The sequence below is a fragment of the Capricornis sumatraensis genome, chromosome 1 (assembly GCF_032405125.1).
Source record: "Capricornis sumatraensis isolate serow.1 chromosome 1, serow.2, whole genome shotgun sequence".
NCBI lineage: Eukaryota > Metazoa > Chordata > Mammalia > Artiodactyla > Bovidae > Capricornis > Capricornis sumatraensis.
Window position 1 is genome coordinate 190,301,210 of NC_091069.1, and position 24,785 is coordinate 190,325,994.

At 41.7% G+C, this 24,785-nt stretch overlaps 1 protein-coding gene across 3 annotated transcripts in view; it reads left to right on the forward strand.

Moving 5' to 3' along the window:
• Nucleotides 1-7,623: 7,623 nt before the first annotated feature.
• The window catches only part of MCCC1 (methylcrotonyl-CoA carboxylase subunit 1), a 52,645-nt gene continuing 35,483 nt past the window's right edge, over nt 7,624-24,785 (forward strand). For 2 of the 3 annotated variants that reach the window (XR_011144643.1, XM_068967163.1), the window contains exons 1-4: nt 7,624-7,793; nt 14,778-14,824; nt 15,462-15,598; nt 17,586-17,684. Coding sequence is in view for 2 of the 3 variants with exons in the window: in XM_068967163.1 (XP_068823264.1) it covers nt 7,705-7,793; nt 14,778-14,824; nt 15,462-15,598; nt 17,586-17,684 (372 nt within the window). In the remaining variant the exon portion in view is untranslated. The remainder of the gene's footprint in view (nt 7,794-14,777; nt 14,825-15,461; nt 15,599-17,585; nt 17,685-24,785) is intronic. The other variant, XM_068967172.1, reaches the window with a different exon arrangement.

Consider the following 24,785-nt stretch of genomic DNA (forward strand, 5'->3'; position numbering starts at 1 on the left):
TCTCATCCTCTGTCTCCCCCTTCTCCTCCTGCCCTCAATATTTCTCAGTATAAAGATCTTTTTCCAATGAGTCGGCTCTTTGTATTAGGTGGTCAAAGTATTTGAACTTCAGCTTTAGCATCAGTCCTTTCAATGAATATTCAGGGTAGATTTCCTTTCGGATTGATTGGTTTGATCTCCTTGCTGTCCAAGGGACTCTCAAGAGTCTTCTCCAGCACCACAGCTTGAAAACATCAATTCTTTGGTGCTTAGCTTTCTTTATGGTCCAACTTTCACATCTGTACGTGACTACTGGAAAAACCATAGCTTTGACTGTATGGATCTTTGTTGGCAAAGTATTGTCTTTTTTAATATGCTGTCTAGGTTTGTCATAGCTTTTCTTCCAAGGAGCAAGTGTCTTTCAATTTTATGGCTGCAGTCTCCATCTGCAGTAATTTTGGAGCCCAAGAAAGTAGTCTGTTACCATTTCCACTGTTTCCCCATCTATTTGCCATGAAGTGGTGGGACCAGATGCCATGATCTTAGTTTTCTGAATTTTTAGTTTTAACTCAGCTTTTTCACTCTGCTCTTTCACTTTCATCAAGAGGTTCTTTACTTCCTCTTTGCTTTCTGCCATTAGGGTGGTGTCATCTGCTTATCTGAGGTTATTGAAATTTCTCACATTACTCTTGATTCCAGCCTGAGCTTCATCCAGCCCAGCATTTCACATAATGCACTATGCATAGAAGTTAAGTAAGCAGGGTGACAATATACAGCCTTGTCGTATTTCTTTTCCAGTTTTGAGCCAGTCCACTGTTCCATGTCCAGTTCTAACTGTTGCTTCTTCACCTGCATACAGACTTCTCAGGAGGCAGGTAAAGTGGTCTGCTATTCCCATCTCTTTAAGAATTTCCACAGTTTGTTGTGAGTGGTAAAGAATCTGCCTTCCAGTGCAGGAGACATAAGAGATGTGGGTTTGATCCCTGGGCTGGGAAGATCCCCTTGAGGAGGGCTTGACAACCCACTCCAGTATTCTTGCCTGGAGAATCCTGTGGACAGAGGAGTGTGGTAAGCTACACTCCATAGGGACTCGAAGAGTTGTACATGACTGAAGCGATTTAGCATGCATGGAGGCACAAAGGCTTTAGTGTAGTCAGTGAAGCAGAAGTAGATATTTTTCTGGAATTCCCTTGCTTTTTCTATGATCCAATGGATGTTGGCAATTTCATCTCTGGTTCTTTTGCCTTTTCTAAATTCAGCTTGTACATCTGGAAGTTCTCACATACTGTTGAAGCTTAGCTTGAAGGATTGTGAGCATTACCTTGCTAGATACTTACCAGATATTTTAGTTGGTAATATACTTTGGGTTTTTCTATTGTTATGCAAAAGTGAGGAAACTGAACTATAGTTGTGTGTGCTATTTTTGTTAGTTTTTGGTAACAATTTTATGCTCATTTCATAAAAACGTCAGGTCGATTTATTCCTCTCCCTTGGCTCTTGTTTTATCACAACAAAAATTTACAGTGATGGACTAAAAACAACAGACAAGCTACAATTCAGTTCAGTTCAATCAGATATTTTACTAGACAGACACTCTGAAGGGGGCACTCCTTATCCTTCCTGATGATCAAGCTGCTTGGTGTCCCCCTTTAATACTTTCAGTCATCTCCTTTTAATTACACCAGTGCAAAGCAGGGCTTATATCCACCACCAATCAATGAAAGGGAATGCAAAGAGCATGTGCTCAAGGCCGATTGACAATTAACAGCATGATGTGTTGTTTATGTCTTCCTATGTGTCTTCACATAATTCAGTCTGTTATAATTAGATGTGCAATATTTATGAGCCCTTCAGTTCAGTTCAGTTCAGTTGCTCAGTCGTGTCCGACTCTTTGCGACCCCATGAATCGCAGCACGTCAGGCCTCCCTGTCCATCACCAACTCCCGGAGTTCACTCAGACTCATGTCCATCAAGTCGGTGATGCCATCCAGCCATCTAATCCTCTGTCGTCCCCTTCTCCTCCTGCCCCCAATCCCTCCCAGCATCAGAGTCTTTTCCAATGAGTCAACTTTTCGCATGAGGTGGCCAAAGTACTGGAGTTTCAGCTTCAGCATCATTCCTTCCAAAGAAATCCCGGGGCTGATCTCCTTCAGAATGGACTGGTTGGATCTCCTTGCAGTCCAAGGGACTCTCAAGAGTCTTCTCCAACACCACAATCCAAAAGCATCAATTCTTCAGCACTCAGCCTTCTTCACAGTCCAACTCTCACATCCATACATGACCACTGGAAAAACCATAGCCTTGACTAGACAGACCTTTGTTGGCAAAGTAATGTCTCTGCTTTTCAATATGCTATCCAGGTTGGTAATAACTTTCCTTCCAAGGAGTAAGCGTCTTTTAATTTCATGGCCCTTAATGGACTCCTAACTGCCTAACTGCCTAAGGTTACTTGGTGAAGCCCCCATGGTTATTTGGTATTCAGTGTGTACCCAGGGTGCTTGTGTAGAGTTGAGAAGTCTCTGCTCTCTGGTATTTTGTAGCATATCTATGAGCTCTCCTGGGTGCATCTGGGATAGAGTTTAGAGATCAGCTTAAATCGCTTTCAGCCAGACCTCCCCTCAGTTGCTCATGTCTAAGCTTCCTACATAACAACTAGAGTTTGGAAGACTTTCAATTTTTTCTTTGTTATGGGTCAGTACTTGGATGCAATCTCAAAAATGACAGAATGATCTCTGTTCCTTTCCAAGGCAAACCATTCAATATCACGGTAGTCCAAATGTATGTCCTGATCAGTAATGCTGAAGAAGCTGGAGTTGAACAGTTCTTGTCAGTCTTGACCTACAAGACCTTCTAGAACTAACACCCAAAAAGAAGTCCTTTTCATTATAGGGGACTGGTATGCAAAAGTAGGAAGTCAAGAAATACCTGGCTGCTGCTGCTGCTGCTGCTAATTCGTTTCACTCGTGTCCAACTCTGTGCGACCCCATAGCCATCAGCTCGCCAGGCTCCACCGTCCGCGGGATTCTACGGGCAAGAATACTGGAGTGGGTTGCCATTTCCTTCTCCAATTCATGAAAGTGAAACGGGAAAGTGAAGTTGTTCAGTTGGGTCCTACTCTTAGCGAAACCATGGACTGTAGCCCATCCATGGCTCCTCCATCCACGGGATTTTCCAGGCAGAAATAACTGGAGTAACAGGCAAATTGGGCCTTGGAGTACAGAATGAAACAGACCAAAGGCTAATAGAGTTTTGCCAAGAGAACACACTGGTCACAGCAAACACCATCTTCCAAAAACACAAGAGAAGACTCTACACATGGATATCACCAGATTGTCAATACTGAAATCAGATTGATTATATTCTTTGCAGCCAAAGATGGAGAAGCTCTATACAGTCAGCAAAGACAAGAATGGGAGCTGACTGTGGTTCAGATCATGAACTCCTTACTGTCAAATTCAGACTTAAATTGAAGAAAGTAGGGAAAACCACTAGACCATTCAGGGTATGACCTAAATCAAATCCCTTACAATTACACAGTAGAAGTGACAAGTAGAGTCAAGGGATTAGATCTGATAGACAGAGTGCCTGATGAACTATGGATGGAGGTTCATGACATTGTATAGGAGACAGGGATCAAGACCATCCCCAAGAGAAATAACAAAAAAGAAAAACGACTGTCTGAGGAGGCCTTACAAATAGCTGTGAAAAGAAGAGAAGCAGAAAACAATGGAGAAAAGGAAAGATACTCCCATTTGAATGCAGAGTTCCAAAGAATAATGAGACATAAGAAAGCCTTCCTCAGTGATCAAAGCAAAGAAATAGAGGAAAGCAATAGAATGGGAAACACAAGGTCTCTTTAAGAAAATTAGAGATACCAAGGGAACATTTCATGCACAGATGGGCTCGATAAAGGACAGAAATGGTATGGCCCTAACAGAAGCAGAGGATATTAAGAAGAGGTGGCAAGAATACACAGAAGAACTATACAAAAAAGATCTTCATGACCCAGATAATCACGATGGTGTGATCACTCACCCAGAGCCAGACATCCAGGAATGCGAAGTCAAGTGGGTCTTAGGAAGCATCACTACAAACAAAGCTAGTGGAGGTGATGGAATTCCAGTTGAGCTATTTCAAATCCTAAAAGATGATGCCATGAAAAGGCTACACTCAATATGCCAGCAAATTTTGAAAACTCAGCAGTGGCCACAGGACTGGAAAAGGTCAGTTTTCATTCCAATTCCAAAGAAAGGCAATGACAGAGAATGTTCAAACTACCATAAAATTGCACTCATCTCACACACTAGTAAAGTAATGCTCAAAATTCTCCAAGCCAGGCTTCAACAGTATGTGAACTGTGAACTTCCAGATGTTTAAGCTGGTTTTAGAAAAGTCAGAGGAACCAGAGATCAAATTGCCAACATCCGCTGGATTATCAAAAAAGCAAGAAAGTTCCAGAAAAACATATATTTCTGCTTTATTGACTACGCCAAAGCCTTTGACTGTGTGGATCACAACGAACTGTAGAAAATTCTTAAAGAGATAGGAATACCAGACCACTAGACCTGCCTCTTGAGAAATCTGTATGCAGGTCAGGAAGCAACAGCTAGAACTGGACATGGAACAACAGACTGGTTCCAAATAGGAAAAGGAGTACATCAAGGCTGTATATTGTCACCCTGCTTATTTAACTTATATGCAGAGTACATCATGAGAAATGCTGGGCTGGAGGAAGCACAAACTGGAATCAAGATTGCTGGGAGAAATTCAATAACCTAGATATGCAGATGACACCACCCTTATGGCAGAAAGTGAAGAACTAAAGAGCCTCTTGATGAAAGTGAAAGTGGAGAGTGAAAAAGTTGGCTTAAAGCTCAACATTCAGAAAACTAAATCATGGCATCTGGTCCCATCACTTCACGGCAAATAGATGGGGAAACAGTGGAAACAGTGGCAGACTATTTTTCAGGGCTCTGAAATCACTGCAGATGGTACCTGCAGCCATGAAATTTAAGATACTTGCTCCTTGGAAGAAAAGTTATGACCAACCTAGACAGCATATTAAAAAGCAGAGATTACTTTACCAACAAAGGTCTGTCTAGTCAAAGCCATGGTTTTTCCAGTAGTCATGTATGGATGTGAGAGTTGGACTATAAACAAAGCTGAGTGCCAAATAATTGATGCTTTTGGACTATACTGTTGGAAAAGACTCTTGAGAGTCCTTTGGACTGCAAGGAGATCCAATCAGTCCATCCTAAAGGAAATCAGTCCTGAATATTCATTGGAAGGACTGATGCTGAAGCTGAAACTCCAATACTTTGGCCACCTGATGCGAAGAACTGACTCATTGGAAAAGACCCTGATTTGGGGAAAGATTGATGGTGGGAGAAGAAGGCAATGGCAGAGAATGAGATGGTTGGATGGCATCACCGACTGGATGGACATGAGCTTGAGTAAACTCTGGGAGTTGGTCATGGACAGGGAGGCCTGGCTTGCTTCAGTCCATGGGGTCACAAAGAATTGGAGGACACGACTGAGTGACTGAAATGAACTGAACTGAACTGAACTGATGGATCAGACTCAATAGCATTAAGGTCAACTAATATTCTGCATTTTGGTGGCCTTTCCCTGTAAGATAAGGTGAGTCACATGTTTTGGGAGTGGAAATGGAGGTAGTAGGAACATTAAGTCTTTGATAATATTCTCTTGTTCTTCTATGATATTGCTTTTACTTAGATTTTTGATCTTGGACCTGTTTCAGTACATTGCGTTTTCTTGTCTTAAATATCATCCAGTTCATAGAGGTTTTCAAACTTTGATAAAAACTGAGCAAAATAGTCTGTTACAAATTTTTTTCCTATACCTGCACCTTTTCCTCACTTAAAAAAAAATCATAGCACATGTAGTTTTCCCCCTTTACTTCTAATTATTTAACAATTTTTATTGATTTATTTGAACATCTGGACTTAGTGCTTCTCTAGTTCAGTTCAGTTCAGTCGCTCAGTCGTGTCTGACTCTTTGCGACCCCATGAACCGCAGCATGCTAGGCCTCCCTGTCCATCACCAACTGCCTGAGTCTACCCAAACCCATGTTCATTGAGGCAGTGATGCCATCCAACCATCTCATCCTCTGTCATCCCCTTCTCCTCCTGCCCCCAATCCCTCCCAGCATCAGGGTCTTTTCAAATGAGTCAGCTCTCCGCATCAGGTGGCCAAAGTATTGGAGTTTCAGCTTCAACATCAGTCCTTCCAATGAACACCCAGGACTGATCTCCTTTAGGATGGACTGATTGGATCTCCTTGCAGTCCAAGGAAATTTCAAAAGTCTTCTCCAACACTGCAATTCAAAAGCATCAATTCTTTGGCACTCAGCTTTGTTTATAGTCCAACTCTCACATCCATACATGACTACTGGAAAAACCATAGTCTCGACTAGATGGACCTTTGTTGACAAAGTAACGTCTCTGCTTTTTAATATGCTGTCTAGGTTGGTCATAACTTTTCTTCCAAGGAGTAAGCGTTTTAAATTTCATGGCTGCAGTCACCATCTGCAGTGATTTTGGAGGCCCAAAAAATAAAGTCAGCCACTGTTTCCACTGTTTCCCCATCTATTTGCCATGAAGTGATGGGACCAGATGCCATGATCTTAGTTTTCTGAATGTTGAGCTCTAAGCCAACTTTTTCACTCTCCTCTTTCACTTTCAAGAGGCTCTTTAGTTCTTCACTTTCTGCCATAAGGGTGGTGTCATCTGCACATCTGAGGTTATTGATATTTCTCCTAGCAATCTTGATTCCAGTTTGTGCTTCCTCCAGCCCAGCATTTCTCATGATGTACTCTGCATGTAAGTTAAATAGGCAGGGTGACAATATACAGCTTTGATGTACTCCTTTTCCTATTTGGAACCAATCTGTTGTTCCATGTCCAGTTCTAGCTGTTGCTTCCTGACCTGCCTACAGGCTTGGATAGTAGTTTTTTAAATTCATTTCTTTCTTTCTTTTAATCTTTACTAATGACCTAATTCTGCTCTGCTTATGTATTTTTTTTCTAACCCTTGAATAGGATGGCTTACTTTCACTATAATCTTCCTATAATCGTGTGTTTTAGCTATCTCAAATAAGCATCTATATGTAGTCTTTTCAGTAGTTTTATTCCCTAGATTTTCTTCATTTTGGTTCTGACTTTCTCTTTTCAACAATTAAAACACTTTTTTAAAAGTTCAGGTTTTTTAAATTTTAGCTAATTATCTATTTATTTTAACCGTTCTCGAGACTACTAGAGAATTTTATCTCGCTCTCCACTCCATTTGACTTTTTTTCATGACTCTGCCTCGCCAGCTTCCGCGCGGTTTTAATAATAAAAGTCAGGAGGAGGGTTCCAGAACCAAGGAACTCCGAGGTCCAAGGGAAGGGACAGCAAGCCGGATTCCAGAGAACCTGAAGACGCAGCTTATCCCTTCACGAACTAGCGCAAGAGGCGGAGAAGCGGGGACCACACCCCCGCAGCACGAGACCCGACTGGCCAATCACCGCCCCCAAGCCCTGCTCTGTTCTTTGATTGGTTTTGGTGGAAACGCCCCCAACACGCTTCGGGAGGCCTATTGCTTGGCTTTGACTTGTACGGTGGCCGGCGGAGGACAAGAGGGCTGCGCAGCTGCGACAAGTTTTTGTAGTGAGGGGTCTGCAGCTCGTAGCTTAAGGCGTCAGAGAGCGACGCGGCTGAAGGACATGGCGGCGGCCTCTGCGGTGTTGGTGCTGCTCGTGGCGGCCGAGAGGCACCGGTGGCAGAGAGTCCCGCGCTTGCTGCTGCCGCCGAGGTAACGGCGGGTCGAGGGGCGGTGGGTCATTGTCGCGCCCGGAAGTGAATGGACTCGTGCGCGCTGAGAGGCGCAGAGGAACCAAGGGTCGAGGGGGAGGAAGGACGGAAGAAAAAGTCTAGCCCATCCCGGGGGGATTCCCTTCTTTTTCCCTTCCACACGTCAGCTCTTCAGCCTTCTGCCCATTTTGGAGGGGGTGGAGCGGGGCCTGCCCTCTCCATGCTCCCCTCGCCACAGGGGCAAGAAAAACGCTTGTACGGCTGCTAACCATTCACACTGCTTTCAGTCTGCGGCGAGCTTTGTTATAATCCCGCTTCTGGTGAAGTCCGAAGAAGCCAACGATTTGCCCTAGATTGCACTGCAGCTGTGTGTGTTAGTTGCTCAGTCGTGTCCGACTGTTAGAAATGGAGCCAAGATGCTAAGGCCTCTTGGAGTTCTTCCCCTTCCCTGAGATAAATCAAGTTAACAACAGCAAATTTATCGTCCAGGGGGCTGAGAGGTTTTGTCAACAGCTTTGTACATATCAGGTATGACTCACTCTAGCTAACTTGACTGCTGATGAGTTTCAGGTTTTAAGCTTTGGCGCTTATGGTCAAGAACCCACCTGCCAAAGCATGATCCCTGGTGGGGAAGATCCCCTGGAGGAGGGCACTGGCAACCCACTCCAGTATTCTTGCCTGGAGAATCCCATGGACAGAGGAGCCTGGCAGGCTACAGGCCATAGGGTCTCACAGAGTTGGACTCCACTGAAGCGACTTAGCACGCACCCACAAAATAATTTTTGCAGTGAAGATACCCCCAGGTTTCCCGATAGCAGGCTTCTTTAACTTCCTTTGCCTTCTCTTCCCACCTTCTCTGCTTCCTCCTCGTTTATCATTCTGGAAAGATAGTATAGTTTAAGGACACAGACTCTATGCAGTCAGAGTACAGGGGACTCAGCTTTGCTCTTCACTGGGTGTGTGAGTAATCTTGGGCAAGTTACCTACTTCAGTGCATCAGTTTCTTTAGAAGGAGATAATGATACTATCCCTAGAAGAAACAATACTAGTATCTTGGACTATGCTTATTAAATGAATTAACATTAATGTAAAGAGGCTTAAATAGAATAAATAGAATTAGAACCATTTGTTTATTCTTAAATAGAATCTGATGCATATGAATCTATCCGTAGATGTAGCCTTTGCAGACTCAGTGAGTTAAGTCTCAAGATTTTTTTCCTTTTATTGTCCCAAAGTTACTGTAAATATGTAGATTTTCAGTTATTGAATTGTGTAGGACTAGCCCCAGAGTAAAATATGATGGTGAAAGCAATGTTAGTGATCTTCTCTTTCTCCTGATTTTTTCTTAAGTTTCTGGGGCTCTTCAGGATATTACACAGACTCATTTTCTCTCACTTCCCTCTCCCTCTCAAATTTTCAGGTATTAGGTATAGAACTATTCTCAAATAGTTGTCACCCTGGAAAATGTTAGAGTTGTTAATGGCATGCAGAACTAAAAATCTTATCAGTATTTAGGGTGTTTACATGTCTTTCTTTTTTTTTTAAGAATTGAGATTTCATTCTAAGTGACACAGGGAAACAATTGGAGGAGGAATTGAGCAGGGAGTGCCATGGTCTGATTTATTTATTTGTTATTTTATAAAGATTTTAAGTTTTTAAAAAATATTTATTTGGCTGGGCCAGGTCTTAGTTGCAACATGCCGAATCTTTTAGTTGGAGCATGCGGAATCTAGTTCCCTGCTGCTGCTAAGTCACTTCAGTCGTGTCCGACTCTATGCGACCCCATAGACGGCAGCCCACCAGGCTCCGCCATCCCTGGGATTCTCCAGGCAAGAACACTGGAGTGGGTTGCCATTTCCTTCTCCAGGGATCAAACCCAGGCCTGTATTGAGAGCGCCAAGTCTTAGCCACTGGACCACCAAGGAAGTCCTTTACATATCTTTTTCTTTTTTTTTAAATTGGAGGCTAATTTACAATATTGTGGTGGGTTTTGCCATACATTCGCATGAATCAGCCATGGGTGTACATTTATATATCTTTTTATGTTATGAGTTTGTAGTAACTCAGAAAAGAAATCTAGTCTGTTGGTAGAATTTTTTAAGTGAGAATAAACTAGTGTAGAAATTCTTGAATCAGGGTACAATAATCACATGAAAGCAACTTCTTAATGTTTTTTAAGCCATTTTAAATTGTAAATGGTGAAAAATGAAGTAGACCAGTCAGAATGTTGTTGGGGTAGAAGATTTTAGTCAAAGTGATGTGTGTGGGGTCTACACTGGGAAATGGCAGAAGAAGATTTTAGTTCATCAATGTCCTTAAAACAGAATCAGAGTCTTAGTTGGATTTATCAAAAAATTGCAATTTTATAGACACTTGTCCAGGACAGGTCTTGAATCTTATCAGTAAACCTATCTGAAGACTGTGATTGGAAGAGACTTTGATCCTGGCCTCACTGCTGAAGCTCAAGAAAGCTGTCAGGTGATTGGAAAAATGTTGGAAAGCAGTAACCTCCTCAGAAAACCGTCTTGTGGAACTCAAGTGCCAAAGCTATGGGTCTTCCCAGGAACCCTTCATGGATGTCAGCTTCTGACTGAGTGTGCATCAGAGGGCAATGAGTGTCTGGTCCTCCACTCTAACATCTAGCTTCCTGCATCTCTACCCCAGTGAAAGGCTAGTCCTATTCAATTACATTTCTATACATACTATTGATATATGTATATGCTACACATGAGTTACACAGTATCTAATATCAGTTCAGTTCAGTCACTCAGTCGTGTCTGACACTTTGCGACCCCATGGACTGCAGCACTCTAGGCTTCGTTTTCCATCACCAACTCCCAGAGCCTACTCAAACTCACATCCATCGAATTGGTGATGCCATCCAACCATCTCATCCTCAGCCATCCCCTTCTCCTGCCTTCAGTCTTTCCCAGTATCAGGATCTTTCCAACGAGTCAGTTCTTTGCGTCAGGTGGCCAAAGTATTGGGGTTTCATTGTCCTTCCAATGAATATTCAGGACTGATTTCTTTTAGGATTGACTGGTTTGATCTTCCTGCAGTCCAAGGGACTCTCAAGAGTCTTCTCCAACATCACAGTTCAAAAGCATCAATTCTTCAGTGCTCAGGTTTCTTTATAGTCCAACTCTCTAGATTTAAGGACTAGATCTGATAGTGCCAGATGAACAATGGACAGAGGTTTGTGGCATTGTACAGGAGGCAGGGAGCAAGACCATGCCCAAGAAAAAGAAACGCAAAAAGGCCAAATGGCTGTCTAAAGAGGCCTTACAAACATCTGTGAAAAGAAGAGAAGTGAAAAGCAAAGGAGAAAAGGAAAGATATACCTATTTGAATGCAAAGTTCCAAAGAATAGCAAGGAGAGATAAGAAAGCCTTCCTCAGTGATCAACGCAAAGAAATAGAGGAAAGCAATAGAATGGGAAAGACTAGAGAGCACGTCAAGAAAATTAGAGATACCAAGGGAACATTTCATGCACAGATGGGCTCAATAAAGGACAGAAATGGTATGGACCTCACAGATGCAGAAAATATTAAGAGGTGGCAAGAATACACAGAAGAACTGTACAAAAAAGATCTTCATGACCCAGATAATCACAATGGTGTGATCACTCACCCAGAGCCAGATATCCTGGAATGCGAAGTCAAGTGGGTCTTAGGAAGCATCACTATGAACAAAGCTAGTGGAGGTGATGAAATTCTAGTTGAGCTATTTCAAATCCTAAAAGGTGATTCTGTGAAAGTGCTGCATTCAATATGCCAGCAAATTTGGAAAACTCAGCAGTGGCCACAGGACTGGAAACAGTTTTCATTCCAATCCCAAACAGAGGCAATGCCAAAGAATGTTCGAACTACCACACAATTGCACTCATTTCACGTGCTAGTAAAGTAATGCTCAAAATTCTCCAAGCCAGGCTTCAACAGTACGTGATCCATGAACTTCCAGATGTTCAAGCAGGATTTAGACAAGGCAGAGGAACCAGAGATCAAATTGCCAACATCCGCTGGATCATTGAAAAAGCAAGAGAATTCCAGAAAAACATCTACTTCTGCTTTATTGACTATGCCAAAGCCTTTGACTGTGTGGATCACAACAAACTGGAAAATTCTGAAAGAGATGGGAATACCAGACCATCTGACCTACCTCCTAAGAAAAATGTATGCAGGTCAGGAAGAAGCAGTTAGAACTGGACATGGAACAACAGACTGGTTCCAAATAGGAAAAGGAGTACATCAAAGCTGTATATTGTCATCCTGCTTATTTAACTTATATGCAGAGTACATCATGAGAAACACTGGGCTGAATGAAGCACAAGCTGGAATCAAGATTGCTGGGAGAAGTATCAATAACCTCAGATATGCAGATGACACTACCCTTATGGCAGAAAGTGAAGAAAAACTAAAGAGCCTCTTGATGAAAGTGAAAGTGGAGAGTGAAAAAGTTGGCTTAAAGCTCAACATTCAGAAAACTAAGATCATGGCCTCCAGTCCCATCACTTCATGGCAAATAGATGGAGAAACAGTGGATACAGTGACAGACTTCATTTTGGGGGGGCTCCAAAATCACTGCAGATGGTGGCTGCGGCCATGGAATAAAAAGACGCTTACTCCTTGGAAGGAAAGTTATGACCAACCTAGACAGCATATTAAAAAGCAGAGACATTACTTTACCAACAAAGTTCTGTCTAGTCAAGGCTATGGTTTTTCCAGTAGTCATGTATGGATGTGAGAGTTGTACTGTGAGGAAGGCTGAGCACCGAAGAATTGATGCTTTTGAACTGTGGTGTTGGAGAAGACTCTTGAGAGTCCCTTGGACTACAATGAGATCCAACCAGTCCATCCTAAAGGAGATCAGTCCTGGGTGTTCTTTGGAAGGACTGATGTTGAAGCTGAAACTCTAATGCCTGATGTGAACAGCTGACTCATTTGAAAAGACCCTGATGCTGGGAAAGATTAAAGGCAGGAGGAGAAGGGGACGACAGAGAATGAGATGTTTGGATGATGTCACCGACTCAATGGACATGAGTCTGAGTAAACTCCAGGAGTTGGTGATAGACAGGGAGGCCTGGTGTGCTTCAGTCCATGGAGTCGTAAAGGGTCAGACATGACTGAGTGACTGAACTGAACACTGTCAAAGGCTTTGGCAGTGTCACTAAAGAAGAAGTAGATTTTTTTCTGGAACTCTCTTGCTTTTTCAATGATCTAATGGATGTTGGCAATTTGATCTCTGGTTCCCCTGCCTTTTCTAAATCCAGCTTGAACATTTGGAAGTTCTCAGTTCACATACTGTTGAAATCTGGCTTGGTAAATTTTGAGCATTACTTTGGTATCATAGGAGATGGATGAGTGCAATTGTGCATAGTTTAAACATTCTTAGGTTTCTAATATACGTTGTGCCTTTTTATGGCCTGCCTTGTAAAGGATCTAAAATGGTTAGTTCTTGGGACTTCCTTGGTGGCCCAGTGGTTAAGAATCTGTACTCCCAATGTAGGGGTCCTAGTTTGGATCCCTGGTTGGGCAACTAGATCCTACATGCTGCAACAAGGACCCAGCACAGCCAAATCCATAAGTAAATATTCCCTTGTTGTCCAGTGGTTACAAGACTGCTTCCGCTGCAGGGGGCATGGGTTCTATTCCTGATTGGGGAAGATCCCCTGTACTTTGTAGTGTGGCCAAAAAAGTAAATAAATAAAATGGTTAGTTCTTTATAACCATAGTTTTCCCAGATCTTCCAGATATGGACAGAAAGGACGAAGGGAGAATTACTTCTGCAGTTTGTTGGTTTCTCAGTGTATTCTTTTTAACTGAAACCTAATAGGCATTGTATGAATCTGGCCCGCTTTCTATCAGTTCCTGGTTAGTTTCAATGTTAGGTTACTGAATCAATAGGTATCATAGAACTTAAAGTTGTTTTAGATATTAATGAACTTCTCCCTGGTTAAGACATAAATCATTAGGCTTCCTGCTTCTCCATTTCTTATTTATATAAAAATTGTTTCTTGAGAGAGTGACAAAATCTTTGATGTTAATTAGCATTGTTGGTGGCTCTGCAAAGCTCAGCCCCTCCTACAAAATCTTTTTCCTTAGTATTTGTATATTTTTTAGGAGGGAGTAGTGAAAAAAAGCTTCCCTTGTGGCTCATCTGGTAAAGAATCCACCTGCAATGCAGGAGACCTGGGTTCGATCCCTGGGTTGGGAAGATCCCCTGGAGAAGGGAACGGCTACCCATTCCAGTATTCTGGCCTGGAGAATTCCATGGACTGTATAGTCCATGGGGTCGCAAAGAGTTGGACACGACTGAGCAACTTTCACTTCACTTCAATGAAAAAAAGATTGAGAAACACTGATGTAAGTGACTTGCTTGGCGTCACCAGCACTCTTTCTACTGCCTTTGCTCAGCTCGTTCCCTTTATTTCTCTGGGCTTAGTTGTGCAAACCTGTCTTACCAGAGGAGTGAATTAGATTAGTATTTTTCCAACTGTAGTTTGATCAATGTTTTATTTAATAAAATGGAATACAACAGGAACTACTGAAACATAGGGAGATTTTTCTTTCTTGAAACCTCTGTGTGTGTATTGGATTGTAAAGTTGAACATAATTTTTAGTTTGGATTCTAGTGAAAAGAGTTTGGGAAAAAAGCTGAACTGGATGATCTTGAAGTACCTTAGCTTTCTAATTGTCTCTGACTCCAGGCTCTCTTGCCAGACTCAGGAGTGAGCAGAGCAGGTTAGGTGGTCTGGTCAAGGACATGGAGTGCCAGGGAAATCAGTCAGAACTGTAATTTTTGATTTCTAGATTTGTTTTCTTCCTACAAAGAAAATCTTATTAAATCATGCTGTAGGCTTTAGATTTAACTAAGGTCTTATCTGGAGTTGATTTCAAGTTTTTAAAAATTGAGATTCTTCTGAAAAAGCAATGACAGATCTTATATATCCTGTTTAATTATAATTCCATTTGGATTCATTTTATAGGGGATGGGCTTGGAAGCAAAGAACAAGGAAGTATGCAACAACCACAGGTACTGACAGTGTCTTCTGTTTGGCTTTGTTTCAGATTGTGAAGTAAGAAAAGGAAAGGTTTAATTATTTAATGTGTGCATAATAGAATATTTTTATATACTTAACCCACACCACTGTGTACAGAGGGATAGAGGCAATGGAGCAGAGTGACGAAGAACTTCACTCATTGTGGAGCGAAGCTAATCTGGGTTCAAATCCTGGAGCTACTATTTCTTTTAGCTGAATTGTTAGCCCAAGTTTGTGTGCCCCACAGACAGTGAGGCCAAATAAACCAAAACATTGAAGTTTGGAGCAGAGAAAGGTTTATTGCAGGGCTTATGCCTCAAAAAGCCCCGAGTTCCCCCAGAAGGGTTTCAGCAAAAACATCTTTAGAAGTCAGGTGAGGGAGATGGGTCTCAGGATATGTGATGAGCTTGTGCACAAGTCTCTGATTGGCTGATGGTGAGGAAATGGTGATGTCACAGGGTGATGTCACATTATCAGCCCTTAGGCTCTAGGAGGTGTGGGGTTATGTACTTATGGTCACCAAATAGTTAACCAGTCCCCCACAGATACTGAAGGACAACTATACTTTGCATTCTCATGCCTTAATTCCCCAGTAATATTTTTATATGGTTTTCATGGTATTTTAAACAGGAAAAAACATTTCCAAGGTCCTCATTGCAAACAGAGGAGAAATTGCCTGCAGAGTGATACGGACAGCCAAAAAAATGGGTGTACAGTCTGTGGCTGTTTATAGTGAGGCCGACAGGAATTCCATGCATGTTGACATGGTACGTTTTTTAAAACCAGAAGTCAAATTTTGTAAGTGACTGTTATTTGTTTATTGTGTCAGTATTTTACTTCTTGGTTGACAGTTTATATTTGCTAGTGTTAACAGTATCTAAGTAGGTAAGTTCAACCTGTTCAGTAATAATTTATCTTGGTAACCAGACATAACACCAGTGGAACTAAGCTATGTGCTTAGTGGTGCAGTTGACTTATAGGCAAGGTCCTGTTTCAACAAGGGTTGATTCAGAGAATGTGGCTGACCCACAGATCCCACTGTCAGTGGCGCACGTCCAGATCCTTGATTTACCAGGAGAAGGACTGAGGTCAGACTTACCAACTGCTGCTTACTGGCCAAAGGATCTTGGACAACTCACTTAATGTTTCTGAGCCTTGGCTTAACTGTAAATTATAACTGAAAGGACCTTACTTCCCTGAGGTTTGTGATTGTTATTGATTGTTATTAGTTATTAACACCAGACAGAACCCAACCAAGGATGAATTTAGCTACTGGCCTTTCTGGCTGCAGCAAGACTCCAAAGACTGACAAATTCCTGGTGACCCACTTCACCTGGGTTTTCCACACTGCACAGCAGGCCCATGCAGCTGTCTGGCCACTTTCCCCTCAGATTCTATCTGGAACCCATTTTGCTCCATTCCGGCCTCTGAGTCTGCCTCGACCATCTGTTCTCACCTGATCCCAATTCACAGAGGACGTAGGACTGAGCTTCCTGCCATAGAACCCACTCACTGCGTCTGCATCCGTCCTCTCCCCGTCCAAGGCCAGTTGTCTTCCTGCGCTATGGAATCCTTCTGTCTCCTACAAGAATCTTCCAATTTCTCCTTTTCTCACTGTGCACTCTAGATCGTATCACTTTAGATCATATCATCAACTCCTTTGCTAAAAACCTCCAAAAGTGAGTTTCTAGCCCAGCCTTCCTTTTGAATGTGATCCATGTCTGTCCAGCTCCCCCGGATGGGCACCAAACCAGTATGTCGGAAATTGAACTCATCACCTTTCATCTCTCTACTGAAGCTGCTTTTCTTACAGACTTCCTTAACCCAGTAGATCACAATACCATTGCTTATAAAAATAATAATGCCAGAGATTCGGGGGTTGTTTGAATATCTCCCATCCTCATCCCCAGTGTACATCATTCCCCCGCCCCCATCCAGACAATCCCCAGTTGTTGTTAATTCTGCTTCTCAAACATTTCTTTCCACTTCTCTCTGCCCTCTACCACCTGCACCTTAAGTCAAAACCGCTGTCATCTTCACCTGGTCAGATGCTGTAGCCTTGTACGTGGTTTGCCTACTTCTCCTCTTGACCCCCTCTCACAATATTTTCTGCACTTCAGCCAGATTGATAGCTTGAAAAGCAGATTTCCATGTTACCCCTATGCAAGGTGGATACTATTCAGTGTCGGTTAATGTGGTTAGAAATTAATTTGCTGATAGAAATGTATGTTAATGACACCATTTCAAAGGGTGATTAACCAGGAGTGATTAAAATGTTATGTCTTTCACCCAACCCTGCAAACACTCCTCTAGATCTCCGTCCAGAGATACACTCATACATGTGCCCCCAGAAGGAGTATTATCACACTGTAATAATTATAAAACTTCAGGAAACTTTGTAATTTTATTTCTTGCTGTATTACATCTGTGGTATATTTTGTCTGTTTTCAAACTACGTTTTTGGCATTAACTACATTTAAGGTTACTCTTGTTGCTAATAATAATGCTGTGACTAACGCCTCTTCCTTCCTAACCCAGGGCACTTTAATTTCACTCTGTGTGTTTTATTCATAAAAAGTCAAGTTTTGGTATCTCATGTAAAAGATTCCAAGCTGGCTAATTTTTGTAACATAGACATGAGCTGCTGCTTCTTTCTCAGTTCTTGCATTGTTCTTAGGCAGCCAGCAGTTCTGTACAGTGTACTCATGTATCCTAGCTGTGTGGTCTGTTAAGCCTGTAATATTCCTTCCACAGGCAGATGAAGCCTACCTCATCGGCCCTGCTCCCTCTCAGCAGAGCTACCTTTCTATGGAAAAAATCATTCAAGTGGCCAAGATCTCCGCCGCACAGGTAGTAGGTTCATGAAGAAATCTGCATTGCAAGAGGAATAAGTTTTGTAGTTTACACAAAGTTACTTATTATTTATAGAACTTGTTCTCTCTTTTTAACTATTCCTAAGGTTTTTACATTTGATTATGGGGTTGTTCACTTCATGGGAAATAGATGGAGAAACAGTGGAAACAGTGTCAGACTTTATTTTTGAGGGCTCCAAAATCACTGCAGATGGTGATTGCAGCCATGAAATTAAAAGACACTTACTCCTTGGAAGGAAAGTTATGACCAACCTAGATAGCATATTCAAAAGCAGAGACATTACTTTGCCAACAAAGGTCCATCTAGTCAAGGCTATGGTTTTTCCAGTAGTCGTGTATAGATGTGAGAGTTGGACTGTGAAGCTGAGCTCTGAAGAATTGATGTTTTTGGACTGTGGTGTTGGAGAAGACTCTTGAGAGTCCCTTGGACTGCAAGGAGATCCAGCCATCCTAAAGGAGATCAGTCCTGGGTGTTCATTGGAAGGACGATGTTGAAGCTGAAACTCCAATACTTTGGCCACATGATGTGAAGACTGACTCATTTGAAGAAACCCTGATGCTGGGAAAGATTGAGGGAAGGAGGAGAAGCGGATGACAGAGGATGAGATGGCTGGATGGCATCACCATCTCAATGGACATGAGTTTGGGTAAACTCCGGGAGTTGGTGATGGACAGGGAGGCCTGGCGTGCTGCGATTCATGGGGTCGCAAAGAGTCAGACACGACTGAGCGACTGAACTGAACTGAACTGAATGGGGTTGTTATTGTAAACAAGATGTGTCCCTTCTCACTCATCAGCCACTTTACCTTCTTACTGAATCCTGTGCTTTAGATCTTTGGGGAAACAGGTAGAGGGAGGTTTTAATTACATATTTAAGAGGGAGATCCTCTGTCTTCCAAGAAATCCTCTATCTTCTAAGACACGTCCTAGGAACATCAGATTCTTTAGCAGAAATAGATGGTGGTCTAAATTATAAGGAAAAGTAGAATCAAAAAAGGAGTCTTTTTCCCTCTTGACTTCCCAGTCTCATTCCAGGGCCTTGCTCCCTGCTTTTTCAATATCTCAGGCTCAAAACTTTACTGTTATTACGTCTCTCATCCTTCAAAATAAAACAGGAACCAACTTGTATTGAATCTTTCTTTGAATTGTCTCCAGAAGTTGTTCTTTTTAACCACACAGCCAGTCCTTACAATCTCCTATCTGGATTTTCTGATTCTCATCTGATTTCCCTGCTTCTAAATCCCCTGCCCATTCAATGAGTTGTGCTAGGCAGATTACTGCTAGCAGTTGCTTTTACTATAAGACAGATGTTTCTTAAACACTTGTTTCCTCAATACCGCCTACTCTTTATTTTTTTCTCAATAACTTACACCCTGTCTCATCCTGTTCCCCAGTGAGTAAATCCCCAGTGGTTACAAGATAAAGTTCAAACTCTTCAGCCTAGCATTTGAGTGTTTCCAGTATTTATCAAAACTTACCTCTCATCACCAGTTCTTTATAATGGCTACAGTGAACTTTTCTCCATCTTTACACATTATGCTTCTTTCTCCGAGCATTTGCTTATATTGTTCTATGTGCCTAAAGTACTGTTTCCCCCTTGACATCTCATTCATGCATTTATTTGCTCAGCAGGCATTATTTGGTCTTCTGCTTTGTGCCAGCTTCTAAGTATGAATGCAGCAATGACTAATTAGAGTTTATACCCTGTATCTAAAGCTACACTCTGGTAGTTGAGGCAGAAAATAAGTTCAGTTCAGTTCAGCCTTTCAGTCATGTCTGACTCTTTGCGACTCCGTGGACTGCAAAACGCCATGCCTCCCTGTCCATGACCAACTCCCAGAGTTTACTCAAGCTCATGACCATCAAGTCGTGATGCCATCCAGTCATCTCATCCTCTGTCATCCCCTTCTCCCACCTTCAATCTTTCCAGCATTAGGGTCTTTTCCAATGAGTCAGTTCTTCACATCATGTGGCCAAACTATTGGAGTTTCAGTTTCACCATCAGTCATTTCAATGAATATTCAGGACTGATTTCCTTTAGGATGGACTGGTTGGATCTCATTGCAGTCTAAGGGACTCTCTAGAGTCTTCTCCAACATCACAGTTCAAAGCATCAATTCTTCGGCACTCAGCTTTCTTTATAGTCCAACTCTCACATCCATATATGACTACTGGCAAAACTATAGCTTTGACTAGATGGACCTTTGGTGGCAACGTAATGTCTCTGCTTTTTAATATGCTGTCTAAGTTGATCATAACTTTTCTTCTAATAAGCAGGCGTCTTTTAATTTCATGGCTGCAGTCACTATCTGCAGTAATTTTGGAGCCCACGAAAATAAAATCTATCACTGTTTCCATTGTTTCCCCATCTATTTGCCATGAAGTGGTGGGACCAGATGCCATGATCTTCGTTTTCTGAATGTTGAACTTTAAGCCGACTTTTTCACTCTCTTCTTTCATTTTCATCAAGAGGCTCTTTAGTTCTTTTTTGTTTTCTGACATAAGGGTGATGTCATCTGCATATCTGAGGTTATTGAATTTCTCCCAGCAATCTTGATTCCAGCTTGTGCTTCCTCCAGCCCAGCATTTCTCATGATGTACTCTGCATAGAAGTTAAATAAGCAGGGTGACAACATACAGCCTTGACGTACTCCTTTCCCTATTTGGAACCAGTCTGTTGTTCCATGTCCATTTCTAACTGTTACTTCCTGACCTGGATACAGATTTCTCAATAGGCAGGTCAGGTGGTCTGGTATTCCCATCTCTTTCAGAATTTTCCACAGTTTATTGTGATCCACACAGTCAGAGGCTTTGGCATAGTTAATAAAGCAGAACTAGATGTTGTTCTGGAACTCTCTTGCTTTTTTGATAATCCAGCGGATGTTCGCAATTTGATCTCTGGTTTCTCTGCCTTTTCTAAATCCAGCTTGAACATCTGGAGGTTCACAGTTCACATACTGTTGAAGCGTGGCTTGGAGAATTTTGAGCATTACTTTACTAGTGTGTTTAATAGACCTTGTCTGGCATTTTGGGAAAGAGGAAGGTTTAATCAGAAATTTCAAAAATAACTTCTTGTAAGCTTCCTTATTTTATCTTTGCTTTCTAATCAAAGAGGTGAAAATCCTTTTCCTTCTTAATGGCAGTTCACTGAGACCATTTTTCAGTGTAAGTAATGACTCTGTAGCAAATGTGTCATATGTTAATTCTGGGAGTTTGTCAACGCCATGTCTATCTGGATTAGTATTACATTAGATGCTGTAAGAACACAAATAGTGTTACAGTAACACAAATAATCTTCACACGTTTTGCCCAGATATTTAAGATTTGAGGTGAATTGCAAGTATTACAGATAGTGGTTAAGAGTAAAAGCAAGAAACAAGTAATATGGGACTATTATTGGGGCATAGTGATTGGAATTAAATCAGAAAACTTAGGCCAGAGAAAGCTGCCTGATCAAAAAGGAAGTTTCAGTTCAGTTCAGTCGTTCAGTCATGTCTGACTCTTTGCAACCCCATGAATTGCAGCACGCCTGGCCTCCCTGTCCATCACCAACTCCCGGAGTTTACTCAAACTCACGTCCATTGAGTTGGTGGTGCCATCCAGGCATCTCATCCTCTGTCGTCCCCTTCACCTCCTGCCCCCAATCCCTCCCAGCATCAGAGTCTTTTCCAGTGAGTCAACTCTTTGCATGAGGTGGCCAAAGTATTGATGTTTCAGCTTTAGCATCATTCCTTCCAAAGAACACCCAGGACTGATCTCCTTCAGGATGGACTGGTTGGATCTCCTTGCAGTCCAAGGGACTCTCTCAAGAGTCTTCTCCAACACCACAGTTCAAAAGCATCAGTTCTTCAGCGCTCAGCTTTCTTTGGTAGGTTACAATTTACAGGGCTCTTTGCTTGCTTGCGTGCATGCGAAGTCACGTCTAACTCTTTGCAACCCTATGGACTGTAGTTTGCCAGGCTTCTCTGTCCATGGGTTTCTCCACGCAAGAATACTGGAGTGGGTTTCCATGTCCTCCTCCAGGGGATGTTCCCAACCCAGGGATCAAACCCGTGTCTCTTACATCTCCTGCCTTGGCAGGCAGGGACTTTACCCCTAGGGCCACCTGGGAAGCCCACAGCGTTCTTCACTAAAAGGCTATTTGCCAATTAGGGAAGCAAACCTTGCCCTCACTTTGACAAGAATCGTATTGATTGTTTTAATAAAGGACATTGATTAATGACTTAGCAGCAGCAGCAGCAGTGATATTGAAAGAAGTTTGCAAAAGATGTAGAATTCTTTTTTTTAATTTTTATACAATTTTTAAAGGATACATTTCACTTGCAGTTATTACAAAATATTGGCTATGTTCCCCATGTTGTAGAATGTATTCTTGTAGCTTATTCTATACAAAATGGTTTATACTGCTTAGTCTCCTACCCCTGTTTTGCCCCTCCCTTTTTCCCTCTCTGCACTGGTAGTTCGATGTATCTGTGAGTCTGCTTTTTTTTTCTGGTCATGCAGCGTAGCTTGCAGCGTCTTAATTTCCTGGCCAGAGATTGAACCTGCGACCCTGGCTGTGAGAGTACTGAGTCCTAACCACTGGACTGCCAGGGAACTCCCTGTTTCCTTGTTGTTGTACTCACTAGCTTGTTGTATTTTTTAGATTCCTCATATAAGTGACTCCATATTTGTCTTTCTCTGTCTGATTTATTTTACTTAACATAATGCCTTCTAAGTCCATTCATGTTGCTGCAAATGGCAAAATTTCATTCTTTTTTATGGCTGAGTAGTATTTCATTGTGTACATATATCAGATCTTCTTTGTCCATTCATCTATTGATGGGCATTTAGGTTGCTTGCAGATCCTAGCAATTGTAAATAATGCTTCTGTGAACATTGGGGTGCATATATGTTTTTGAATTAGTGTTTTCATTTTTTTCCCCCAGATATATACCTGGGAGTAGAATTGCTGGGTTATATGGTAGTTCTCTTTTCAGATTTTTGAGAAGCCTCCATAGTGGCTGCACCAATTTACATTCCCACCAACAGTGCAGAAGTATCCCCTTTTGTCCATATCCCTACCAGCATTTATTATTTCTGTTCTTTTTGATGGTAGCCCTTCTTACAGTTGTGAGGTGATATCTCATTGTAGTTTTGATTTGTATTTCCCTGTTAATTAGTGATGTTGAGCATCTTTTCATGTGCCTGTTGGCCATCTGCATTTCCTTTTTGGAAAAATGTCCATTGGGTTCTTCTGCCCATTTTTTAATCAGGTTGTTTGTTTTTTTGATGTTGAATTGTATGAGTTGTTTATATGTTGCATATTAATCCCGTATCAGTCATATCATTTGCAAACATTTTCTCCCATTCAGTAGATTGTGTTTTAGTTTTGGCAGTGGTTTCCTTTGCTGACCAAAAGCTTTTAATTTTAATGTGGTTCCTTTTGTTTATTTTTGCTTTTATTTCCTTTTCTTTAGGAGACTGATCAAAAAAATATATATTGCTGCAATTTATGTCAAAGTGTGTTCTGCCTGTGTTTTCCTCTAGGAGTTTTATAGTATCTGGTCTTACATTTAGGTCTTTAATCCATTTTGAGTTTATCTTTGTATATGATGTTAGAGAATGTTCTAATTTTATTCCTTTACATGTGGCTTTATATGTACCAGACTGTCTTTTCTCCATTGTATATTTTTGCCTCCTTTGTTGTAGATTGAACATAAATATATGGATTTTTTTTTCTGGGCTCTAACCTGTTCCATTGATGTATGTCTATTTTTATACCAGTACCATACTGCTTTGACTACTGTAGCTTTGTAGTATGGTCTGAAGTCAGAGAGTGTGGTTCCTCCGGCTCTGTTCTTTCTTAAAATTGTTTTGGCTATTTGAAGTCTTTTGTGTTTCCATGTAGAATTCTAAATGTGGCCATTTTGACATAGGCATTTTTATAGACACTAGAGTAAAATTTACTCAGGAGCTAAATTTCTGGTAATTTGTTCCGTGACATGGCTGTATTGAGAGACTCTGGAAGATACAATGGTAAGCATGCTCATTAGACTGGTCCTCTTGATTGTCAGTTGTCTCAGGTCTTCTGTGGCTGGGAAAGAGGTAGCAGTAGTAAGCTCTGGCTAAAGATTAGAATCACTGAGGAGCCTTTTAAAGAAAGTGTTGATGTAGTACCTTGGGCAGGACCTAAAATTACCTGGAAGAGAGCTTTCTGCTCTCTGATGGAATGTTGATGATTATTTGTTTCTTGAACTGAGTATTTATGAAAACTATGTTTAAAAAAGCTGTATACTTACAATGTACATTTTTTTGTAAAGGGGCTTCCCTTGTGGCTCAGCTGGTAAAGAATCGCCTGCAATGTAGGAGACCTAGGTTTGATCCCTGGGTTGGGAAGATCCCCTGGAGAAGGGACCAGCTACCCACTCTAATATTCTGGCCTGGAGAATTCCATGGACTGTATAGTCCATGGGGTTGCAAAGAGTCAGACACGACTGAGCGACTTCCTTACTTTTTTTGTAAGTATATTATTATTTAGTGAAAAGCTGGTTACCTGGATTAGCTCCTAAACACGAATGTTTTGTGAAAGTGCTCCAGTTTCTTTTAATGTGCCACCAGGAATAAATAACTTTATTAGAGACATTTCAAAATCATACACACACAAAACAAGGATTTGAGGAATATCAGTTGTCTGCTCCACCGTGGAAAGCAGACACATCTCAGTTTTGCTGAAGACAGAGCCAATAGTAACAGCAACAACTTTGTGTCTATGTATATGCTTGATCAAGCGCAGAGCAGAAGAGACACAAACTGTAAACATGGAAGGAATTATTTTGGCAGAGATTTAAGGGTAGGAGATGATACCAGTTTTCTGTCTTTCATGTTAAAGGTGTCTTACTACCAAAGGATGAACAGTCTAAAAAGGCTTGGAATCCTGTGTCGCACCAGGGTGAATCGGCAATTAAACACTTGGCTGATGGCTAGGAAATTAGCCCACTGGCGGTAGTAGCATTGTTAGATTTCCTTTTTAATCCATTCAAATGCTTGAGGATACTGTGGTTTGTATATATCAGTGTTCACCCTAAAAGAAATTAGTTAA